The sequence below is a fragment of the Acartia tonsa genome, chromosome 2 (genome assembly GCF_053477335.1).
Source record: "Acartia tonsa isolate MP-2025a chromosome 2, ASM5347733v1, whole genome shotgun sequence".
NCBI lineage: Eukaryota > Metazoa > Arthropoda > Copepoda > Calanoida > Acartiidae > Acartia > Acartia tonsa.
In genome coordinates, this window is record NC_137261.1 from 26,989,727 (window position 1) to 27,014,747 (window position 25,021).

The 25,021-nt window shown below is 31.0% G+C and overlaps 2 protein-coding genes across 2 annotated transcripts in view; one reads left to right on the top strand and one right to left on the bottom strand.

Annotated features, from left to right (window-relative positions):
• Positions 1-2,588: 2,588 nt before the first annotated feature.
• On the top strand, positions 2,589-9,850 carry LOC145308050 (uncharacterized). Its single transcript, XM_080150245.1, has 5 exons — positions 2,589-2,670; positions 3,136-3,197; positions 7,390-7,466; positions 7,806-7,901; positions 9,065-9,850. Exons 1-5 carry the CDS (start codon positions 2,598-2,600, stop codon positions 9,222-9,224), a joined length of 468 nt encoding a protein of 155 aa, XP_080006371.1. The 5' UTR covers positions 2,589-2,597; the 3' UTR covers positions 9,225-9,850.
• LOC145312489 (uncharacterized) overlaps positions 9,585-25,021 on the bottom strand; it is a 57,036-nt gene continuing 41,599 nt past the window's right edge. Inside the window, exons 11-17 of the mRNA XM_080151747.1 lie at positions 24,609-24,669; positions 24,211-24,300; positions 19,729-19,873; positions 18,049-18,133; positions 15,715-15,834; positions 10,585-10,695; positions 9,585-9,895 (exon numbers count right to left, since the gene is read on the bottom strand). Coding sequence (XP_080007873.1) covers positions 10,591-10,695; positions 15,715-15,834; positions 18,049-18,133; positions 19,729-19,873; positions 24,211-24,300; positions 24,609-24,669 — 606 coding nt within the window. The 3' untranslated portion in view covers positions 9,585-9,895; positions 10,585-10,590. The remainder of the gene's footprint in view (positions 9,896-10,584; positions 10,696-15,714; positions 15,835-18,048; positions 18,134-19,728; positions 19,874-24,210; positions 24,301-24,608; positions 24,670-25,021) is intronic.

Consider the following 25,021-nt stretch of genomic DNA (forward strand, 5'->3'; position numbering starts at 1 on the left):
ACGGGATATTTAGCAGAAAAAAACCTTTGTTTACTTTTTGTTATTTACGGGATATATCTCTAATAGTGCGATGAATTTTTTTTTGACAATATAATTTTTAGAAAGATAACTATATCCTCAGAAATGCCCCTATGTACTTAAATCTGTTAAATGTTTAAACCAATGACAGGTAAGGGATGTACCTTTACTATTCTCCTATTGGCTGATTTAGACATTATGTCTCTTAGTTATATCTATTATGTAACTTTAATTTTCATGTAGACATAAACTTTGATATATATCCAGGCTAAATAGATAGATAGATGATCCAGCTTATTTAATAGATAAATTACTTGTTCATAATGTATTCAAACATTTGTAGGTAAATATTAGAAGTTAACTTAAACATTTTAGCCATCTTTGAACCACTAAATTGTTGGTAAAATAGAAAATTTTTTAATTAAGTTTTAATTAGAATTACTACACAAAACCTAAATCTACCATTTAATTTCAATATTATTACTATAGAACAAATGTTACCTCAAAGTTTTCGGTTAACCAATGAGATAATGGGTTTATAAAAACTTTGGGTAACAATTTAATTTACAGTGGAAAAAATATTTTTTTTTAATTTCCCTATGTTCTTCAAATCTGTTTAAAAAATTGTATTATCATAAAATAAATAAACGAATGTAATTTAAATTACCTAAACACTTGTTTAAACTAAAAAGAAATAGTTAAAACAATTCATTTTACTTGCAAACAGTTATTGAGAATACTCTGTGAAGAATTACATTTTTCTGCAGAACTTTTTTTCGGATCATGCTTATTTTGTGAAGTTAGAAAAGCAACATTTTAAATATATTTGATTAATGATTAATTTTTAATGAAGAGCATTTTTAGCCCTTGCAAGTTTAGGGAAGTTATTTTTTTAGGGCGCTTGTAAACTTAGCTTAACCTAACCTGAAATAAGCATCATAAAAACGTTTTTATAATGATAAGAGGGTTATTTAACCTTAATTATATATGGTACAAAGTTAGACAAAAAACTATCCTCTTCTTATTTTAAATACATTACTAAAATATTGGGGGAGGGGGGGAGGAAGGTTGTGCTCGCTAGGTGCTTTTGGTAACAGAACTAGTGTGTGAATGAAAGAAATAGAAATAAAGAGAGGGAATAAATGGGGGTGGGAAATTAAAAGTTATGGGTAGTACAGAGATGGATAGGCATTACCGACAGAAGGACAGACACAAAAAAATATGTTATAGCTTCGCTAATAAAAGCCTTCATACGAATTTCATGTAATGTACCAGATTCAAATTCTTAAAGTAACAAATTTTCTTTTTGTAAAGAATGAAGAATTTTAAATATTTCAGTTAAAATAATTTTCTACATTATCTTAGTTGGTTCAGAGTGTTTAAAAACATTCATCCTTCTAATTTTTTTTGTTATTATCCCCTCTCTATAGCTTTAGAGTTTTTCTTCTGCTATCATTTCTGTGTTTAATAGAAGGCATTTTTAATTACTCTATGGAAGTTGATATAATTGCTTAATGCTTTACATTATTTTTATTTATTTTCATAATTTTTTTCTTAAAGTGGCGCCTTAGATTAAAATTCAGCCTTATTTTAGAAAAGGGCTCTTTATCTTATGATTATAACAAACTTTTGAATGTTTTCATCCTTGTAAAATTGTATATTAACCATTTATTTGCTTTAAAAATTATTTAATTACCTTTATTTGTCCCGGATGGTAACTCATCTTTTTTTGCAAACAGTTGGAAGGATGGAATGCTAATGCTCTTTTAAAATCCTTTTCTATCACAACATTATTAGAATTGCTGAAGAATTTGCTTAAGGTGTTTAGTCGAGTACAGAAACCACCCCTTATTTTGGAAAAAAAAATAAAAAGGGGGAGTTTTTGTTTGTTTGATTGTTTAATTCTTTAGGTAGCCCCGAAGGGTTAAGACATAATAGTTATAATTAGGCTCTTCTATATTGTCATTAGAACGCACTTGTTTTCAAATTAGTTATAAAAAAGGGGGAGGGGCGAGGTTTCAATGCATGAAAGTCACTTGGAGGGAAAGCAACGATATCATAAAACATCAATCATCGACGCAATAGCCTCTATTATAAGTATATAATCTAAATCTATACACAAAGAAAGACAGTTATTTTATACGTAACCTCCCCACCATGCAATTTTGTTTGTTTTTCTGCACTTTTTATTTAAGTTTGTAGAAAGTAAATACTTAATTTACAATTAAATGTTACATAATACAAGATAAATAATTACAAGCGAGTTTTAATGTACAGTTAAATAAATCATTAAAATATATATAGACCTAATACACAAAGTAGTAAGTTTTTTTGTCTGTAGCTTAAGATTTCTATAACTAGTGAACTGATTAATTTCTCCATTTTATGCAAGCTTTACACGGATTCCAGGATGGTTTTGGCTGTTTTATTTTTACAGTCTTCGAAGGGTTAAAGACTACTTATTTTTAGCTTTAATCCTTTCATGCATGGCACCTGGTTGCTAGGGGCGCAGACTATATTTCAAATGTTGTTTTAATTGACAACAACTTATGTACATTGATTTTAGAAAAATATTAAAAATGAAAAAACTTCTAGTATTGGTAACAGTTATTTGTTCTTCGACTGCAGATATAATGGGAGGACATGGTATAGGTAAAACATTTAATAATAATGTAATAAAAAATGGCTTGAATGATAATTCTTATTGATTTATCAAAATAACTTTTTATGTTTTTTGATCTGATTTTTAAGCTAACAAAAATATCTATACTACTTAACTACCCATGTAACATGTATAACACAGCTGCTAAACAATATGGGTACGCCCTTCCCTCCTTTCTGTAACTAGTCGTCGGAGTGGTAATAGGTTCCAATCTCGGCTTAACACCGTGTAATAATTAAAGACGTTAAAACAGGCGCAACTCATAACCATGCAATCAAAGAGTTGGTTGTCTGTTTGGGCAAAAAGGGAGAGATTGGGATCCGCTTAGTTATACTGGGTTGTTGGACCTGACGTTAGAGTTTCATTGACAGCAGCCTCGCCCGTATAAGTTGCAGAGCTTCTCTATAATTGTCATTGATTAACTCTACATTAATTGTATCATTTTGATTGTTAAGGTAATGTTGATTGGTTTGTTTCTGAAAGTTTGCCACACACCACACAAAGCTGTTTAATAGAGGTAGTATCTTTAATTCAAGTTATTAAAATGTTTGTCTGTCTGTCTGTACCGAATGATTTTCCTTTACAGGGTAGCTTCTCATAAGTCCTGAGAAATACCACCCTCCCATGAGAAATCGCCCCAGAAAATTTTAATCTAAAATAAAAAATTGGTTTATCAAAGTCAACTAAGTACTCCTCAAGTGCCCCTAGATGCTAGGGGCATATTCACTAGTCTATAATACAAAATAATTATATGTTTGTTTGACCGTTGTTTCAGACCGAAAGCTGGCAACCTATTAGGTTGTGCTTCTTCTGTAATAAACCTATTGTTCATACCATGGTTTTAAGCTATTTTCTTGTTGGCTAGAACACCCCTGTCAAAGCTTCAATTACCAAAATTCAAGTCGACAATAAAGTTTCCTTTATTAAAAATTAAGGAAAGACCTGAAATAATTAAAATTATTTTGTTTTATTGGCAAGTTGAGTCAAATAAATTAATATTACATGTAAATTCTTAACTTGCATGAATATTCTAATATAACTAAAAAGAATCATTTTCAGTAGAATAAATGACAGGTAATAACAAAATCCTTTATTTTTGAAAATGCATAGAATCTTATTGTGTATTTGCTGGATTTAATCTATTTTAGCAGAGATGCTTCTCTATAATCGAGGCATGACCCTACACTAAACACTCCAAACATGAAATATTAACAAACACTTTTCTTTCTAAATGCACATTTAAAAATCAATGTTCGCATTTCTTTTTGATATTTTGTTTGTTGGTTTATGCTACTTTTTATATTCTGTACGAAAACTCTGATCATCGAAAGAAAACGAAGTAACGGGTATTCGTCGTATTTTCACAGTAGCTTTTCTCCTATTTCTAGCGCCTGTTGGCCAATAATTAACATTTACCTAACCTAAAATAACCTATCAAAAGCTACTGTGAAAATATGATAAAACCTGCTACTTCGTTTTCTTTCTATGATCCAAATATTCTTTTAAATTATTGTTGTTAGTTGCATATGTTACCTTCTTCCTTTTTCCTGCCAGGGATAAGGGAGATATCAATAACATGTAAACAATTGCTAGAAGTTATATAATAGGTAGTGGGAACGTACTTACACCCCCCCCCCCTCCCAAAAGAGCCTCAATATCTTTAAACTTAAATGTATTTCTTTGTACCTAACTATTAAAGGAATCACCATGACAAGTTTGAAATCGATGGGACAATTTCCACATGACTAAATTAACGTAAAGCGATAACCGTAATTAAAGAAAAATGTAAAAACCATTGACACATATTTGATCTTAAATTAACTATCCCTAAATCTCTGGCTAACTTTATGTTTAAATATTTTCCATGCTGAACAACAATAACATGCAAAAAATCAAAGCAATTGCGTAAGTTTTTCTGCTTTAAACTTTACTGGTAAATTAGGTTAGGGAATAGCTAACTATTCTTTTTTAAAAACGATAAAAATTAAAATCATCATTTTATTTTATTTGGAATAATTTTATGGAAGCATTTGGTATTTTTTTAATGTGCCTTGTCTAGCATAGAAAACCTCCTTTGCTCAATTCTTGAAATAAATTGGAATTAACGGGGGAGGGGGTTCATTTCCCAATCGTCACTTTGAGAGAAAGCACCTCTTTAAAAATGGCTAAAATTCAACCATAATTAGAAAAAAAACAGCAATATGATTTTCTTGCAAAAATATCTTGGTAAAATATGGAGTCATGTCCACATGCACAATGCAGTTTTTGGGGTTGCATCAAAATTAAAAACACATGAGTAGAGAAGAAACTAGCACAAATCAATTATGACGTCGATAAATCTATGGGAGACAGTAACCAAGACTAGTCAGTCGCACATTAGCCATTAATAAGAATAGCTGAATTTAGACCAAAACAATTTTAAAGCTTCCCTAAAACGTACAACTATTTCCAATCAGCATTTTGCTAGGTCTTTAGTTTTAGACTTCCTAGTATGAAAATCCGTCTTTTCTTTTTTTTGTCTAAGAAACGGGCTTGCGCGCGGCTGCTGACCCCTGACAATAACACATGTATCGTATAAAATAATTCTGGTTTTTACAAGTTTGGTTAAGAAAAACCAAGAAATTGAGAGCAATAGCTATAATAAACAAAAGAACTTCCAATAGCCCATATTTCAAAACATTCATATAAACCTGTTTCCTTATAAAATTATTTAAATGAATCTTGTACGAAGACCATCCTTGTTTAAATCTAAAAATAAAGAAAGGAAAAAATTTCCCTAAATTGCACATGCATTGTGCATGATTTATATTTTTAATATTTGGTGTTACTACGCATTTTATTTACATGCACATATGAGTTTCCATGGATACTAAGGATATTAAGGAATAAGACAATGGATGATAAACTTGTACACATCCCCAATGATAATAAACCTTGTGTATGTTAATGCATACAAAATTTGGACACTGCTTGTTTGAAACAACAATACAAGTTTTAGAGAAATTGTAGAAAACTTTGAGTACTAGCATAATTTAAGATTCAATATCCTCTACCTCCCTGGAAATAACTTATCAGGAATAAAGGAAAAGTAATTATTAAAAATGCAGCCTTAGCAAAATGTAACACGTCCGCTATTTGTAAGAGAATTTCAGTATTTCCTACATCTTGTTAAGCTTGCTTTATCTCCTATTCTAAGGAAGGCTTTTTAATTAAATAGCTTTTATTGTTGGAATATTTCGACCAATGAACAGGCGCGGTAAATCCTTATACTAAAGTAACAGGATGTCTGTGTGTGTATCTGTCTGTCTGTACCGAAGGATCTCGCTAACTGCTGAACCGATCGGGTTCTCCTTAACAGGGTAGCTTCTCATAAGTCCCGGGAAGGTTTATAACTATTTTGGGGGAGGGTACCACCACCCTCCCAAGAGAAATGACAAAAAAATCGAAATTTAGGGGAGACTTCAACGTCAAATAAGGTGGTATCGTACATAAAAAATAAACTTTAACAAACAAAAACATTTAAAGTGCCACTAGAGGCCTCTAGGGGCGTAGCCGCTAGTAACAATATACAGTTGTATAAAAGTCACTTGAACTGAGACCTGGTTATTAGTAAAATAAGAATAACATCTTTTTATAAATAGCAATCCTTCCTGACCATTCTATTACATAAAGTAGTAGAAAAGGATTTAGTAAACTCATATGGTTTTCTTTACAGCGAAGCTTTTTATAGGTCAAGACTATAAAGTAATAATCATTGATTAGTAAACAACACCAACCCTCCGGACTTTAAAAGTGTATTTACATGCTTTGAAATTTGGTTTACAAGATCACTGGTCAAACCTTTACCCCTAAACTCATCAATAAAGATTAGGGTAATATTAAATTTACAAAAAGACCTACTTAAATTTACACTTCATCTAAATCATAGAAAATCTAACAACCTTCTAAACCCTGAAATTTACTTACTGCACAGAAAATGTAAAAAAAATGCACTTTGGGGAATTCATAAATATCAAGAAACTAAATTTTATTTTGCTGCATTTCAAGATTAAAACTTCTTGTTTTAAAAGCAATTTTGTGATCAAGTAGAAATGCATTCAATAAAAAAAAAACATGTACAGTAAATTAAATTTATCTACTTACTCAGGAAAAAATATCAATAAACTGAAATGGATACAAAATTTAATTACCCTTTTTTAAATTACTGTAAAGAAATTTCGGTATTAATTAGATTTTGTCAAATAAGTTCCTTTCTTTGCTCGGCAGCAACCTTTCAAGTATTTACAAATATAGAACTAACATTCAAACAACAGATTTAGATATCCAGCTGGTTTTTAAAAGTTATAAAACGTTGTTTTCCTTTATGCTTACATGCGGCTGACATATTTCGGTCAAGCCCTTGATCATATTTAACCAATATAATAATAACATCAAGATGCACTAAAAAAACAAAATTTTCAACATTTGAGGAAAGGTTGATTAACTCCAACCTAACTACATATTAATTTTATAGTTTTGCCAGTATTATTAGTAGATCTTTCCTAATCAAATATTGGCTGCGTCACTAGCATCCAGGGGAGAGCGGGCCTAAACCGAACCCAAGACCCATTCAAAGTTTCTCTTAAATTAAGTACTCAATCAGTTCAGTGGTTAGCCGATCAAAAACCCTTAGTATAGAAGCATAAAATTATATATTTATTTTTTTGTAGTCCCAGAAGAAGGACACAGAAATGTATACAACAGAAGTTAATGAGAGGCCAGGCATGAAGCTGGCTGGTGATCCAAGGTAGGATTGGTAGTTGCTACTCTATACTTCACCATGTCCGTCAGTCAGTCCGTTCATCAGTCCTTACATCAGTCCTTAAGGCTATGGGAAATGTCTATTTCTCGGCTGCTATTTAAGATATAAGGCTGAAACTTTTTGTCAAAATTCCCATTGTTATAGACCATAATTAACTTTAATACACAAATGACAGTACAACTGCTTTTTAGCAGGTTTTTTGGGCTATCTTTATTTTCACATTTTCTCCCATATCTTTGTTGATTAGGACCGATTCTTAAAATATTTGTAAATGAGGGTATCAAAATTAAATTTCCCGTCGATCTAAGGGATTTAAATATCCAGGTATAAATATGGAAGTCGGGTTAACCTTTGTATTCTGAGAGCTGGAGGCTGGGTAGCAAGATCTGGAACTATGCAGAACATATGGATACCTGACAGGTAAATATTTAAATTCTGGGTGGCTGGGTAGCAAGATCAGGAACTATACAGAACATATGGATACCAGACAGGTAAATATTAATATTCTGGGTGGCTGGGTAGCAAGATCAGGAACTATGCAGAACATATGGATACCTGACAGGTAAATATTTATATTCTGAGTGGCTGGGTAGCAAGATCAGGAACTATACAGAACATATGGATACCAGACAGGTAAATATTTATATTCTGAGTGGCTGGGTAGCAAGATCAGGAACTATACAGAACATATGGATACCAGACAGGTAAATATTTATATTCTGAGTAGCTGGGTAGCAAGATCAGGAACTATACAGAACATATGGATACCAGACAGGTAAATATTTATATTCTGAGTGGCTGGGTAGCAAGATCAGGAACTATACAGAACATATGGATACCTGACAGGTAAATATTTATATTCTGAGTGGCTGGGTAGCAAGATCAGGAACTATACAGAACATATGGATACCAGACAGGTAAATATTTATATTCTGAGTAGCTGGGTAGCAAGATCAGGAACTATACAGAACATATGGATACCAGACAGGTAAATATTTATATTCTGAGTGGCTGGGTAGCAAGATCAGGAACTATACAGAACATATGGATACCAGACAGGTAAATATTTATATTCTGAGTAGCTGGGTAGCAAGATCAGGAACTATACAGAACATATGGATACCAGACAGGTAAATATTTATATTCTGAGTGGCTGGGTAGCAAGATCAGGAACTATACAGAACATTTGGATACCTGACAAGTAGATATTTATATTCTGGGTGGCTGGGTAGCAAGATCAGGAACTATGCAGAACATATGGATACTTGACAGGTAAATTTTGATTATAGATAATGATATGCTTCACGATTAAATATACCTATTGGTCATTAGAATCCATATTTCGAAACTCAGTATTATTTTAAGAGAGACAATGATTAAAATAGACATATGGATTTTCTTATATCAATTATAGGTGCATACGCTTTCTAAATTGTTACAGGAATCAATCTGTAGTTTAAAATCAATATGGAATGTTTAAAATCAATATGACAAGTCTGACGTGCCTAAAATGATATCCTTTACGAGCGGAAGGAGCTATCCTAAATGTATAAAAGGTTCTTATTTAAGTTTATAATTATCAGATCTGGAATGCAACAGATGACAATGCCAGAATATTCAGCAAAATTTCCCAATAACATCCCACCACTTGATAATACAGAGAATAAAGAAGAAGTAGATGATGATGAAGAAGCTTTTGTTGAAACATATGATGATGATTATCATGTTAAAACTGAATTATAAAAAAATATTAACAAAAATATCTACAATTTTAGAATGTGTTTCATTGTGTCTTCCATATTTAATTTCATAAAGATTACCATCCACCTGGCAAAATCCTCTAAATGCCATTGAACACTAGACAGACTGTAATCATTAGGTTATATGAAAATTATCGCTATATATTTATAATTGTTTCTTACAAAGAAAAGAAATTCCTTATACTTCCCTATACCTTGACTCGGAGATGCTTGTTTTTCTTAGGACAGGTGCTTTCTCCCAAAGCTCATAGTCGTGCAAAGTTTTGGCAAATTGTTTTTTAAGAAAATTCAAAATTGAACATCGAACAATACTAAACAAAACTAAAAGCTATAAAACTAAAAATCATTTCTTTAGATTATATTTGAATAAATAACAATAAAATATAACAAGTTATCAATAACAAAATCATACAGTAACAAACAATTATGAGATTTTTTTTATATTTTTCATTTATATACCACAGTAAGTTTTTAAGAAATAATACAAAATACAGTTTAATGAGATTAAATATGGGTTTCAAATATTACTTGAGATTATCTATTTCATATAAAGACTAGATTTTGATTTGTACAAAGTTGAGTTATAATAAATTAACTAAAAATGTAAAATTCTATTGAATCTTTTTTTTTCTCTTTTTCACCGGCCTCTTAAACCTGAATAAAAAGATAAGTATGATATATTCGACATAAGAAAAAAAAGTAAACCCCTCGACTTATTTTCAATTTTTTAAATAAATATAAGGTTTTGGGGAGGTCTATTGCTTGAAAGGAACTTTAAGGAAAGCAAAAGAGTCCATAAGAAATTCATGGCAATTGTCTTAATTTATCAAATTAATATAAAACCTTTTAGTCACTCAATATTTACCAAACCAAGACTTTGAGGAAGATCAATTTATTATCCTTTCTCCAATTGCTTTATGAAAAACTAGTGGATACGCCCCTAGAAGACTCTCGTGACATTTAGGGTAGGGAGGTGGAGGGACAAGTCGAACCCCCCCCCCCTCCATTTTCAATTTTAAGAAAATGGAAAAGAAAATTGGGGGGATTCTTCTTTTATTGGAAGGGGGAGATACCCTCCTCTCATATCATATCTTAAAATCCTCCCCATGATCTATAAGAAGCTCCACTGTAACGGAAAACCATATCAGTTCAGCAGTTTTTAAAATTCTTTCCTACAGACAAAAAAGCTTACTTCTTTATATAATAGGATATAAAAATATAATGATTTGATTATTCAATAAATTTTTTGAATGCTATATACCACATACCACCTGTCCTATTTTTGCACAATGACCCCAGGTATAGCAAAACACCAAAGCAAACCAATTTTTTAATGACAATACCTGGCATTAATTATTATTGGTAGTGTATCTAAAGAGAGTATCTGCCACCAGGAAGTAATCCAGGAGTCCTGTAGCAGACTGGATGTGCCAGAGTGAGTGGGGCTGGCTTCTCTGAAAATAAAATATCATTCTTAACATCCGTGTAGCAAATTTTTAATGAGTAGCTACACAAATAATATTCTACAAGGCAGTGATATTTCATATTATTAATAACAATTTTGTCTCCAAATTTCAAACTATAGAAAGATCAATTTTTAAACAATTTATGCAACGTTTACATGGTATTTATTTATTCAATTGATTCACAATAAGAAGTAATTAACTAAAACAGTTCGAAATAATTTTTTAAGAGTGCAAATACTGATTTCTTAAATCTAAAATGTAATGGAAGGAAAAAATTAGACTGACAATACTAAGTTATAAATTGCTTTACTCTTTGAAAAAAACTTTTTACCCTATTATATGTATAAAGTGGTAAAGATTTTTTGTCTGTATCTTAAGATCTCGATAACTACTTAACCTATTGAGTTTTCTATTTTAGATAAGCTTTAAATAGGTCCTGTCATGGGTTTAGGCTATTTAAGTTTCATATTTAATTTAAGTCTTGGGATGGTTTTAATCTATTTTTAGATCCATTCTCTGTCCATTCATTAATAATGCTAGAGGAGTATCCGCTAGTGAAATAACAACCAATACTTTTGCTGTGCATAAATATGAAAATTATGTTTTGAAGTGGAAAATGTTTATGTTTTTCAATAATGAAAATTATTGAATATTTGATTGAACTCGAGCCAGACTTACACATTCTAGGATGAATAATCTTAAAAATAAATAGTCAAACCTACTCATTTATTATTCACTAGCGGCTACGCCCCTAGAGGACTATAGGGGCACGGGAGGGGGAGTTGAATCTCAAAACCCATTTTGTTATTTTAGATTTTTAAAGAAAATCTTTAAAAAATTTAAGAGAGGGTAATTTTGTCTAGGGGCGATTTTTCTTGGTGGTGGTACCCTCCCCCAAAATAGTTATAAACCTTCCCGGGACCTATACAAAGCTACCCTGTTAAGAAGAAGAACCCAATCAGTTCAGAGGTTAGCGAGATCTTTTGGTACAGATAGTTATCCCGTTACTTTATTATGAGGATTTTTCAGCTAGCCCAAAGAGGGAGAGGACATTGGGCTATAAATTATATGTACTAATACCCAAAGTTTAATGAACTCTTATTTGTTGGCATAAAAACCTTGGGTACTTTTATTTACTTGGTTAGTTCAAACTATCAGTGTCCAAAATAATTACATTTGTTTATCTTCATTGGGGTTGGAGATTTACATATTTCATATCTTAGTTTCTGAATCCTGTAATTTAAGGAAAATTTTCCAATCCATCTATTTTTTCACAGGGAATACAGAATAATTAAAAAATTGCAATTAAAAAGAAAAAAAAGTTAAACATGGAAGCATTGTATGTATAAATTGGGAGTGCTTTTAAAAATGTATCATTCCTAGGTACGTAAAAAAAATCTTTCCTCATTCTTAAATAAAAGTACCAGTATGCTGAACCGATATGGTTTTCCTTAACAGTAAAGCTTTTTATAGGTCAAGATAATGTTATTAATTATTTTTTTTCACTTTAAGCCTTGGGATGGTTTAAGTTGAAGCAGAAAATAGGGCCTAATAAAAAATGACGTCATACAATAAAATATACATTGTAATTGACCAATGTTAAAATGGGTACTGGCCTATCATTGGTCATTTGTATTGCATGACGTCATTTTTTATTAGGCCCTATTTGCTGCTTCGTTTTAGTCTTTTTTCTGTCTTTCAACATCCCTTCGAATACAGAGCCTCTAAAAGAGTGCATCCGCCAGTAATCTTTAAAAAATTAACTACTTTTTTACTTACACTTTACCTATGATTTTTTAGCAGACAGAGGAGATTGTATCCTTATTTTTAATTTTAGAGTAATCAAGTGGAAACTCTTTTCACAAATCTTTACATTAACCTACTCAATAGACATTAGTGTGGCCCAAATGAAGGTCTAAATCGCTTTTCAATGTGCGTTATGTAAAAATAGGTTATGTATTGTTTGTAGATTTTAGCCATATAATTGATTTTAAGAAAAAATCTATCGCTATCTCGTCAAATGCATATTTATTTTCACCTTTAATTCACCAAATTATGAAAGCCTTACACCAGGTATAAAGCAAAACATCAAATTTTCTGTCTGTTTGTTTACAAACATTGAAATAAAATATTAAAATCACCAGGAATAAACATATGAAGAAAGAAAGTATAAAAATTTATTTATGTACAATTACAATAATTTGGGAAAGCTAATTCATACTGCAAAATTATTGAAGAAAAATAATTAAAGATAAGCCTTACTCTTTATTCCTGGTTTAATAAAAAACAATCAAATTATTTTTTGCAATATTAATTTTTTTATTAGTATGCTTTTTTTAAAAGTTGAATATGAGAATAAGTATATTACATATTTTTTTACCTTAATTAATTTTTTTATTTAAGTAAATTGTCTCTTTATTGGCGACAATGTCTGTTGAGCCATGAAATTTATTAAAAACACTTTTTCCTATTTTATGTCTTTAAAATGTATATTTTTAGAGTTTTTCATCATTTCTCTTCTCATAAGACTAATAGCTACTGTTTTAGTTCAATTTCTTACACAATTTATCAATTTAAATAAAACAATGTTTTTAGACATTTTTCGGAATTATTCGTCAGGAATGGCGGTTCTGCCTACTTTTTATGATTGCTTTATATTTGAACTCTTGTTACATAATTTTAGGTTGGCAGTTCTTTAATTATTTCTTGTTAAAATCATGAAAATATGAAGTTTTTGATAAAAAGCTTAAGATTGAAATTTCGAGATCAATTTTCATTGTAGAGAAACTAGTTTTCACTAAAAGGTCTACATTTGAGCCGGTAACAACTTCAAGGTATCCGCAAATTGATATGGTAAAGATTTAAAAATTCATGTTTTTTTGGGCCAGTCTAATAGACATATATAGGATGTATCACAATTTTTAGAGTTTTCCCTCAAAGTAAATTGTTTAACAAAACCCCCCTCCCCCATTCTTTTTTTTATGATTGAATTGAAATAAAGAGAAGGATGATTATTTCGTTTTGTTGTTTATTATTTCTGGTTAGGATAGGTTAGGATAAGTGTTATTGGGTAGTGATAGCCCCGCAGGGCTAGCAGCTATGAGCCCCACAGAGTTAGGACCCCACGCAAGAATAATGCATATGATTAAAAACTTATCAAACCTATTATTTTTAATTAAGGGAAGGTATTTAAGTGCTCCACAGAAACTTTGAGAGAAAGTATAGAATTTTTATAACTAACTTAGTATGATTATGTAAATAAATGTTTTCATCTATTAATTGTAACATTTTGAAAAGTTTTTTTTAAGAAAGCAAGTAAATGAAACTTATATGTGCTAATGGCAGTGCAACTTACTACCTATGACTTACATTTGCACCTCTCTAAGGGATAGGTAAGAAGGGGGGAGGGTTAGGTTGAAAGTCGTTAGTCGACATTTTATTTTTATTTTTAGTTTAAAAAGATTTGATTTTAAAAGAAGTATACTAGTGACTATCCACTCGAGTTTATACTCTGTTTTATAATCTTGTTATACAAAAGAAGGATTTAAAGCTTTGAAAAAGATTTACTAGAGTATAATACCTATCCTTTCAATATTATACACAATAATGCTATTCTAATAGCAAAGCTTTTCTATAGATTAATTTGTCTAAGATTAGAGCTTGAATAAAAAAATATAGCAAAAGTTAACTGATTCCCAATTTAAAAAAATCAAATTCAATAGCTTTGTCATAAGCAACTTTAAGAACAGATATGGCTTTACTAGCATGCTTCAACCTAGAATCTAGGGGCTCTTAATGTCAAGGGGGACAGAGGTGGGGAAAATAGTCTAAAACTAACCCAACACTTTCATTTAGAAATAGCCTAAAACTATCTTAGAAGCTATGTAAATCTTCTCTACAATGACATACTCAAACATATGTATCATTGTATAGCGATTTCTTAACGGAAAAATAAACAAAACTTTGGATCAAGGAAGGAAAACAAAGTAGCTGATTTCGTCGTATTTTCACACTAGGTTATGTTAGGTTAGGTTAGGGAGAGGTTAATGAATGTCCTGCAGGGTTAGGCAATTGGCCCCGCAAGGTTAGAGCCCCTCGCAGGTGCTAGAAATAGGAGAAAAGCTACTGTAAAAATACGACGAAACCCGCTAATTCGTTTTTTTAGGTGAATATGTCATATAATGTTTCGCTTTGCTGCATGTTGTCATTCTTGTGGTTGATAGCAGTGTGCAAAATTTTACAATATGTAAAGTAGTTGACTGCAATAAGATTATAATAAAAACATAAAAAAGAACAATGGAAAAAATCAAGAAAAAGTAAAAATATTAAGTTTAATATGCGGATAAAGATCTCGGAAAATTCTCTATTAGAATATTAGATATCTTAGGGAATCTTAGATTATGTCCTTTGAAGGTTGTAAAATCTATTTTAATAGTGCAAGGATCTAAAGGGATAAGACGATGGCCGATAAATTGATGAACAATGTGCATCCCCAATGATGAGACACATAATTACCCCTTCTGTAAATTAAAATTAGTGGTTGAAACGTTTGAACGCTCAATTTAATGAACCAACTAATCTAAATTCACTAAAGTCCCCAAAGTTGTGAGTTAACGAATAAAAACGTTATTGTAAAACTTTGGGACCAGTGTAATAAACAGCCCCTTGTCCCCTCTCTATCTGCTAATAGTGTCTGTATATATGTTTTATAAATCTCATTTTCATCAAATATTATGAAATTTAATAGTCAAATATTTCAAATTTAAATATGTTATTTTAACTTTACAAATGTTTAAAATATGCTCCGTAAATTTGAAATAATTTTAATTAAAATAATTCAACAAAGTCTTTAATATATGAATTTTGTTATAACTTTTATATTTTAAAATTTTTTGATTTACTAATTACTGGTAAAATTAGTAACGATCCAATACATAATTTTCAGTTTGGCTTAGAACCGGTTCTAATCCAGCGGATATTGAGCGGTTTCGAAGCCAAAATGTTTACCTTACACCACTGTTCACCAGGATAGAGTCCCTCCCCTCCGGCCAGAGGTCCGGACAGGACAGGCAGCCACCCAACCACGCTGGATAAACTGTTCACATACGGCTGCAGGAAGGTTCCAACCTAAAATTTATTGACAGTTATTCTCAAAGTTCCTTCCAATACAGAACTCCCACAGGGTTAGAGCACTACAGGTATAAGAATCCATCACCCCCCCCCCCCCTTGCAAATAGTGAGACTTAGGACAAAAATATATGTTTGTAGTAGGTTTCATCTTGATATTAGGTACATTAAAGGGAAAGCCCTACTCATCTGTAAATATAATACAATTCAAGATAACAATTAACATTGTTATCAGAGTTTCATACACACTTGGATGGATGGGACATTAGACTTTAAATTATACTTATGCCCAAAGCTTTTGACAAAACATTTTATCTATTCGTTGACCTAAAAATTTGAGTACTTAAATTAAATTTTGATTGGCTGGTTTAAAATAGCAGTATCCAATCTTTTCAACCACTGATAATAATCTATACAAAATTTCACTGTTGAATCATTTGGAGGCTAGAAGATTTTCTTTCAATTCCATAGATATGCCACCAATTTAAATTACAATCATTGACAATGCTCACGTCTGTGTGCAGAATAAATGAATATGCAAGAATAATAGTTGCAATGCAAACTGTATTTAATAAGCATAATAAATTAATACGAAACTTTCCATAATTCTTTATTAAGGATCTTATCTCACACCCCCTAAGAAGAAAACTTGGATCATGGAAAGTAGCGGTTTTTTTTCTTCATATTTTCACAGTACCTTTTTTCCTATTTTTAGCCTCTCCGGGGCAATCATTAACATTTATCTAACCTAAAATACCCTATTAAAAGCTAGTGTGAAAATACTACGAATATGCTACTTCGTTTTCTTTCCAAAATCAAACTTTCGAAAAGGTGTTGATGTACCTCAATGTTTTTTGGTGGTTTAGGTTATATTAAGGAGTTGTACCCGCAAGGTTCATGCTCAAAAATGACAGGTTAATTTCTGTCTTTAGATCTGTCAGACATTTTTTATGATTTAAAAGATGTTTAAATTGGAATAATATAAATCTAATTGTGATTAAGTGAGAGAGTAGGGTTGGGAGTCTACTAACTATTATAGGATTGAGTAATTAATAGAATATAAACAGAGAATTTCCTTATCAAAGGCCATTTATCTCTGCATAGCTGTTGAACTATCATTAAAGCAAGGCTTTTATTAAATTATTGCCATAATTTCATTGTGTTGTTCTATCTTTTATTTGAAAATTCCTACTTATTTGCTGGCTTATAAATATAACAGAATAATAAGAAATAAATTATTCGAAAAGAGAAAGAAAAGGTTTAAGTAAAGAATATAAATAGAAAATATTTTTGAAAAGAAACATCATTTGTCATTTATTACATAATGTATACTTTAAATTCATTAATATTCCCATCTTAGATTTGATTTATCATTCTACCTTAGGTTTCAAATATACATAAGAGGGATTGTTACCCGCTTTATAAAGTAAAACTACTGATAATACTACATTATAAGTAAATTGTATTTGTAATATGTAAGAAAGTGTTTTTAATTCTTTTAGTTACAGTTGCGGCAAGATGCCCTTTAAATCAGTATACAAACAATACAAAGTAGGGTTAAAACAATTTCATTTAGATATACTAAACTTATTTATTAATAAATTATGAATATCCATACTTAGCAGTAGGAGTTGACAACTTCTCTAAGTTGAAATTTTAAATATCCATACTTACCCTAGCCCCAGTAGGAGTTGATAACTTCTCTATGTTGAAATTATAAATATCCTTACTTACCCTAACCCCAGTAGGAGTTGACAAGTTCTGTACGTTTAAATTATAAATATCCATACTTACCCTAGCCCCAGTAGGAGTTGACAACTTCGGTATGTTTAAATTATAAATATCCATACTTACCCTAGCCTCAGTAGGAGTTGACAACTTCTCTATGTTTAAATTATAAATATCCATACTTACCCTGGCCCCATTAGGAGATGACAACTTCGGTATGTTTAAATTATAAATATCCATACTTACCCTAGCCTCAGTAGGAGTTGACAAGTTCTGTATGTTTAAATTATAAATATCCATACTTACCCTAGCCCCAGTAGGAGTTGACAACTTCGGTATGTTTAAATTATAAATATCCATACTTACCCTAGCCTCAGTAAGAGTTGACAACTTCTCTATGTTTAAATTATAAACATCCATACTTACCCTAGCCTCAGTAGGAGTTGAAAACTTCTGTATGTTTAAATTATAAATATCCATACTTACCCTAGCCCCAGTAGGAGTTGACAACTTCTCTATGTTGAAAGTCTGTTCTTGCCAAAGGAATGCAAACACAAGCTTCTTAATTGCACTAAAACAAGAGCCAAGTCATAAGTCAAGTCAAACACAAGTTCCAATACCTTCACCAATAAATGTTAGATAACATTCTTAGAATTATAGCTCATAAAAATATTACATAATACCTATTCAAACACTTAAGCTTTCATTAGATAGTTATTCAAAAAGTTCAAAATTAAGACAGCAAAATGTAAAGTCATATTTTTATCCTTATATAAAAGTAATAGGTTCTCTGTATGTCTGTCAGTACAAAAGGATCTCGTTAACCGCTGAACCGATATGGTTCCTCTTTACAGTGTAGGTTTTTATAGGTTTTGGGAAGGTTTATAGCTATAATGGGGAAGGGTTTCACTGAAAGAGGACTCACTTCAAATTCTATATTATAAAGTATTGTGGTTTTTTTGTCTGAAGCTAAAGATAATGAATTTAATTGGTTGTAATTTTAGGGAACCTTTATCAATGTTTTGTGGTGGTTTTATGCTATTTTCCTTACCTCCCCCGCCCAGCCACTTGTAAATAGATAGAGTTATATCAATTTTACATTTATCTTTTAATTCATTGGGTATCTATTGATTATATGAATTGAAAAGAGAGAGGTAAGAATTTAAATTAAGTGAGAATGTGTTTATTTAAGTTTAATTTCTAAGGTGTTGGGTAATTAAACTGAATAGGGAAAACTTTTAAGTTGAGCACAAAACTTTATTCTGAAGTGCATAAATGAAGACTTTAAATAAGACTGACACAAAAATGTTCAATTTTCAGATTTGAGTATTTTCTTAAATTTTTTAGATGGTCAGAAATTGCTAGGCTGTTGAACAAGTAGATTTAAAATTTTTTTCCTCTTTTTTATAATCACAAAATCACCTGCTTTAAATTAGGCTACTTATGGTATTGATTAAGTAATCAGATTATTTTTTAGCCTGGGTTGCTTTAATCTTGAATCTTTGTGCTTTTTGGTCCAGTCTACTTCATATATTGTGTATAAAGCTTTGTAAGAGGCAACAATAAAAGTTATTGCAGCTCTGGGCCAACAAAACATAAAAGGAACTTAAACAAAATGTTCAATGCATGCAAAAGTAATTCAAACCTTTTTTATGGGGTTTATACTAAGTCTTTTAAATGTTATTTTCTGTGCAGTTTGGATAATTTTATGTACTACCAAATGTTTCCTGTCGCAATTTTTTTACTTCTTCCATTTTATTTCAAATTGGATTGTGCAAAAGCATGGTCATTTAAAATATGAAAATTTGTTTATTTATTTATGGGGAAAGTGTTTAGACAGCTTATTAAGAGGTTTATCCTACACAATAGTTATATAATTTAAATAGCATGAAATGTAAGGAGGAAGTTAACAATTTTCTCCATATAAGGAGAAATTGGGTAATTTGTCTTATCCCTTAAGATCCCTTATAATATGTGTCAATTTAGAAACTTTTTACAGTGCCTATAAAAAAATGTCGTCATACTGGCTTATCATTTGTCAATTGAAATGTATACTGGCCTGTCATTGGTAAAATAGTCTGTGTATCAGCTTAATATTAGTAATTTGTATTGTATGACGTCATATTTTTATAGGCATTATAAATATCTTCGTCAAAGTCTTAATACCTGAGAGTCTGTAGTGCCAGCTTTATCCTCTGGAAGAATGTAAGCTGGATGTTGACTATTGCCTTCTTCATGGCAGGTAGGAAACTGTGCACCACAAAATCTTTTTCTCTCTTCTCCACGTTGAATACGTCTATCAGGTTGCTAACTGAAATAATAGATGGTTGGTTAAATGGATGTGAATATACGTGGATATTATGACAGCAGAAAATTGCCGTCAATTTCGTCCTTTCAGTAGAAGGGGAGAGGATGGATTAAAGGGGGTATCGTTATTGTAGCCCACTGCAAGTTTCACTTCATTAGAGAACATGAAAATCTGGTGTTAGATCTAATTAATAATTTAAAAATATGTTCAAGGTTTCGTGATTTTCCATCCTAAATAATTATTTTTGGTTTTACCCTCCCTTAAAATATCTATTTATAAACCTTCCCAAAGCCTATGAGCTGCTACCCTGTAAAGGAGAACCATGTAGGTTCAGCGGTTAGCAAGATACTACGGTACAAACAGACATCCAGATAGATATCATGTTACTTTATTATAAGGATTTACAACCATAGACAATATACTCTTTAATTATATCAATATTTCCCTATTCCTTGTCTTTGCTTGGATCTTGTCATCCTTGTTTAAGAGAAGAATTAATATTGCTATTATATTGAATTTATTCCTTGACTTTGTAAGTTTTTGTGAATGCATTGCTTTCCAGGGAGAGAGGGGAAAATAGGCTGTTTATTACACTAGTCCCCAAAGTTTTAACAACTTTAGGGACTTTTAATGAATTTTGATAAGTTGGTTTATCAAGCTGGGCGTTCAAACGTTTCAACCACTAATTCTAATCTTCAGGGGGGGTAATTTTGTGTGTCATCATTGGGGATGTATATCAATTTATCGGTCATTGTCTTATCCCTTTAGAACCCTGATTGCAACCTCTACTTCTTTTAACATCCTATTTCAAAACAGAGAGGATGTAAAATGTAATAAAGTCAACAAGGACGATTACGTATTACTTCGAAAAACATAGTTTTTGAGAAAAAAATTGTTTTAAACAAATAACATAAAATTAAAAATATAATGAAGTGATAAAAGTGGAAAAACGTTTTCTTAAGAATATTAGGAAATATTGAAAAAGAGACTTCAGGGAGCAAGGGTTCATTGAAATGACAGTAAGTTATGATATGTAGTACCCAAAGTTTTATAAATACATATAATTGTACCCAAAGTTTTATAAATACTTATAATTGTACCCAAAGTTTTATAAATGCTTATAATAGTACCCAAAGTTTTATAAATACTTATAATAGTACCCAAAGTTTTATAAATACTTATAATAGTACTCAAAGTTTTATAAATACTATCTCTCATTCGTTGGCTAAAAAACATAAGGTTTTTTCATTAAATCTTAATTAGTAGGTTCAAACTATAAATACCCATACTTTTCCACCAATTATAGTTTTATTTATCATTGGGGAGCTACATCAATTGTCCTACCGACCTTCACATATGTAGAGTATCTTTGCTTCGCCTGGTGTGAAAACTATTGACCTTGGTTGAGTGACAGATATGCATTCTAAACATACCAGAGCACACATTATATATATAGGTATGCTAATACTAATCCCAATCCCATGCCATTATAGAATTTGGAGCAAAGCTACCTAACATTTTACACTTGCCGTTTGGTAATTGATTGGATTGACGTTAGTAATGGTTGTAGAATATACGTGGATATTATGACAGTAGAAAAATTACAGTCAATTTAGCTTGCTAACATGGAACTGGAAAGCTTTAAAAACAGGTCTTTTTATCTCACGTCTCCCAAATAATTGAGAAAAAGAGCATATGATCAACCATTCCAATATTTTACTGTGCACTAATAAACAAACAGCTACTTTTTAAATGTTTTAAACAACAAACTTCCTCTACTTTTTTCTACCCTAATTATATCTTTAGTTGCAAAATCAAAGGCTTTAATTAAGTTAAAACAACTAATATTTTCAAATTTGTACATATTTATATTTAATTAGACATTTAGACAAGAACGATTGATTGCATGTCTGTTAAAAATCATGATAACTAATTATCGCATCATATTATAAAAAGCCTTCCGCGAACATAAAAATTCTAAGATTGAAACCAATTTTCTTAGCATTGAGATACGGACCTTTTTCACCTTATTTTATACAAAAAAACACATGTTTTAAAGATTTTGAAAAATAATTTACACAAAAATACAAGATTCAAATCGAATATTCTGTATACCAAATGAAAATGTGGTTAAGAAGACGGGTTCAAACCAAAATGAAATTAATCATTTTCCTTCCCCTTTCACACACTAATAATATCATGAAAACGCTGACAGGACAATTTAAGATAAATTGTTGATTTAATTATTACTTGGAAAATTCTGTCTTTGCTAGTTTTCTAAATTTTAAACGTACAGGAATATTTATTTATCACATCGTATTAAGGACACAAAATGCAGACACAAAAATGAATAAGTATAAGAAAAAACAGTTAGCCCTGAGGGGCCGAAGGCCAGGCTAACAAAATGACACAACCCAATCTGTCCCGATTTTGTATCACTTTTGAAAAGTGCGATTCCTGTGACGTCATATAATAAGGGAAGGGGGTAGAAAATCTCTTCCCTTTTCTCCCATCTCTTTTGAAAAGATTTTCTTTCCCCCTTCCCTTTTTTTCCCCAAAACGTATATGACGTAACTGGAATCGCACTTTTCAAAGTGATACAAAATCGGGACAGATTGGGTTGTGTCTAACAAAATTCGCATTTATGTTATGATTATTTATCTTAATATTTTTGGAAAATTGGCTGTAAGCCTGTAATACTGTGCTAAAAATGATTTTTCAACCGGTTCTAATTCAACGGATATTAATTGGTTTCGAAGCCTTGCTTGAAAGAGTGTTAAATTATTTTCTTCATAATTTTCCTATCCCTCACTAATAACTGTATAAACAAATTGTATAAGTACATATTTTGATTAGGTAATTCATTTATACAAGATTAAATCAATATATTAAGATTTCCAATCATTAAATTTGATATAAGTGAATAGACTCAAAAGGAATATACTAAACAAGTAAATAGACTAAAAATGAATTATATAAAAATGTAAATGTTTTTATTATTTAATTTTTTAATTAGAATTTTTTTTTGCTATGTGTTTAAAATGGGATGGGATAAAATCAGCTTTTAATAAGTAATTACTAATTATAGTTTTATTTTAATTGTACAACATCTATACAGCAGGCTGATAGGAATTCATTCTTTTATTTACATAAAAAGTATTTTGAAGCAATAGAAGGTTTTTTGAAGTAAGATTTTATACAATTTTTAGGTTTTATTTATAGCCTAGTCTCCGATTTATTCAAGAACTAATTTTTTACTATAAGCTTAAAATCCTACCAAGACTTCAATCTAAAAATACAATGGCCTAAAACCATCTCAGGACCTATACAAAGCTTTACCGAAAGGAATACCATATCGGTCTAAACTAGATTTATCGGTACAACAGACAGACAAGCATCCTGTTACTTTTGATAGTTATTACCTAGAGGATCTACAACAGATTCTGGTAGAACCAGGTAGAAAATTAGATTACCTAGAGGATCTACAACAGATTCTGATAGAACCAGGTAGAAAATTAGATTACCTAGAGGATCTACAACAGATTCTGATAGAACCAGGTAGAAAATTAGATTACCTAGAGGATCTACAACAGATTCTGGTAGAACCAGGTAGAAAATTAGATTACCTAGAGGATCTACAACAGATTCTGGTAGAACCAGGTAGAAAATTAGATTACCTAGAGGATCTACAACAGATTCTGATAGAACCAGGTAGAAAATTAGATTACCTAGAGGATCTACAACAGATTCTGATAGAACCAGGTAGAAAATTAGATTACCTAGAGGATCTACAACAGATTCTGATAGAACCAGGTAGAAAATTAGATTACCTAGAGGATCTACAACAGATTCTGGTAGAACCAGGTAGAAAATTAGATTACCTAGAGGATCTACAACAGATTCTGATAGAACCAGGTAGAAAATTAGATTACCTAGAGGATCTACAACAGATTCTGATAGAACCAGGTAGAAAATTAGATTACCTAGAGGATCTACAACAGATTCTGGTAGAACCAGGTAGAAAATTAGATTACCTAGAGGATCTACAACAGATTCTGGTAGAACCAGGTAGAAAATTAGATTACCTAGAGGATCTACAACAGATTCTGATAGAACCAGGTAGAAAATTAGATTACCTAGAGGATCTACAACAGATTCTGATAGAACCAGGTAGAAAATTAGATTACCTAGAGGATCTACAACAGATTCTGATAGAACCAGGTAGAAAATTAGATTACCTAGAGGATCTACAACAGATTCTGGTAGAACCAGGTAGAAAATTAGATTACCTAGAGGATCTACAACAGATTCTGATAGAACCAGGTAGAAAATTAGATTACCTAGAGGATCTACAACAGATTCTGGTAGAACCAGGTAGAAAATTGTAGAAAATGTTGCAGAGAAGGAGATGGTATAGTCAGGGATACTCACTAAAAATACATTAATTTAACTTTTTTAATTAATCTCACTAAATTTTTTTTATAGCGAAGCTACTCTATAATTCCCTTTGTTTGTCAGTCATTAAGTCGTGTTTTATTTCATCCTTGTTGTATGTATTTGATTTAATTAAAAACAAATTTACTGAAATTTTACAAAGGTTTAGTGAATAATCTAAACAAAATTTGAAATTTATGATAGTTGGGTCTTTTAATCTGAGTTAAGACTTGATAAGAACAAATTGTAAAATTTAAGTAATTTATTTATTAATAAATAGTTAAAAACCTAAAGCTGAACTAACCTTCATGAATTCTGGTTCCCCATTTTTCTACAGGTTCGTCCTTGTACACATACACCATTTTCTAACAATTAAGTCAATTTTATACGGCTATTTTAAACTTATTAGGGTGCTTTTTTACTTCGATGGATATATACGTGGATATTATGACAGGGGAAAAGTTGTCGTCAATTTAAGTTGCTATTTCCCCTGTCATTTATTAGTCAGTTCGTTTATTCCGTAGGAGGAGAGGATATGGAGTAATTTATAATAATTATTTATATATAACTAGCGGCTTCGCCCCTTGCCTCTAGGGGCTTTGGCACAAGAGGTAATTTTAAAAAATGTGCATCTTCATCATCTGTATCATCAAAAAAAAATATTGAGGGAGATTTTTTCTATTTTGGAGGGGTTAAGGGTGTCCCACGCCCCAAGAA

What these genes read in the sequence shown, in the direction of transcription:
- LOC145308050 (XM_080150245.1), top strand. Translation starts at nt 2,598, where the DNA reads ATGAAAAAACTTCTAGTATTGGTAACAGTTATTTGTTCTTCGACTGCA. An exon ending in AAGCTGGCTGGTGATCCAAG is followed by an intron (nt 7,467 to 7,805) that starts GTAGGATTGGTA and finishes TTAAATATCCAG; the next exon opens with GTATAAATATGGAAGTCGGG. An exon ending in AACATATGGATACCTGACAG is followed by an intron (nt 7,902 to 9,064) that starts GTAAATATTTAA and finishes TATAATTATCAG; the next exon opens with ATCTGGAATGCAACAGATGA.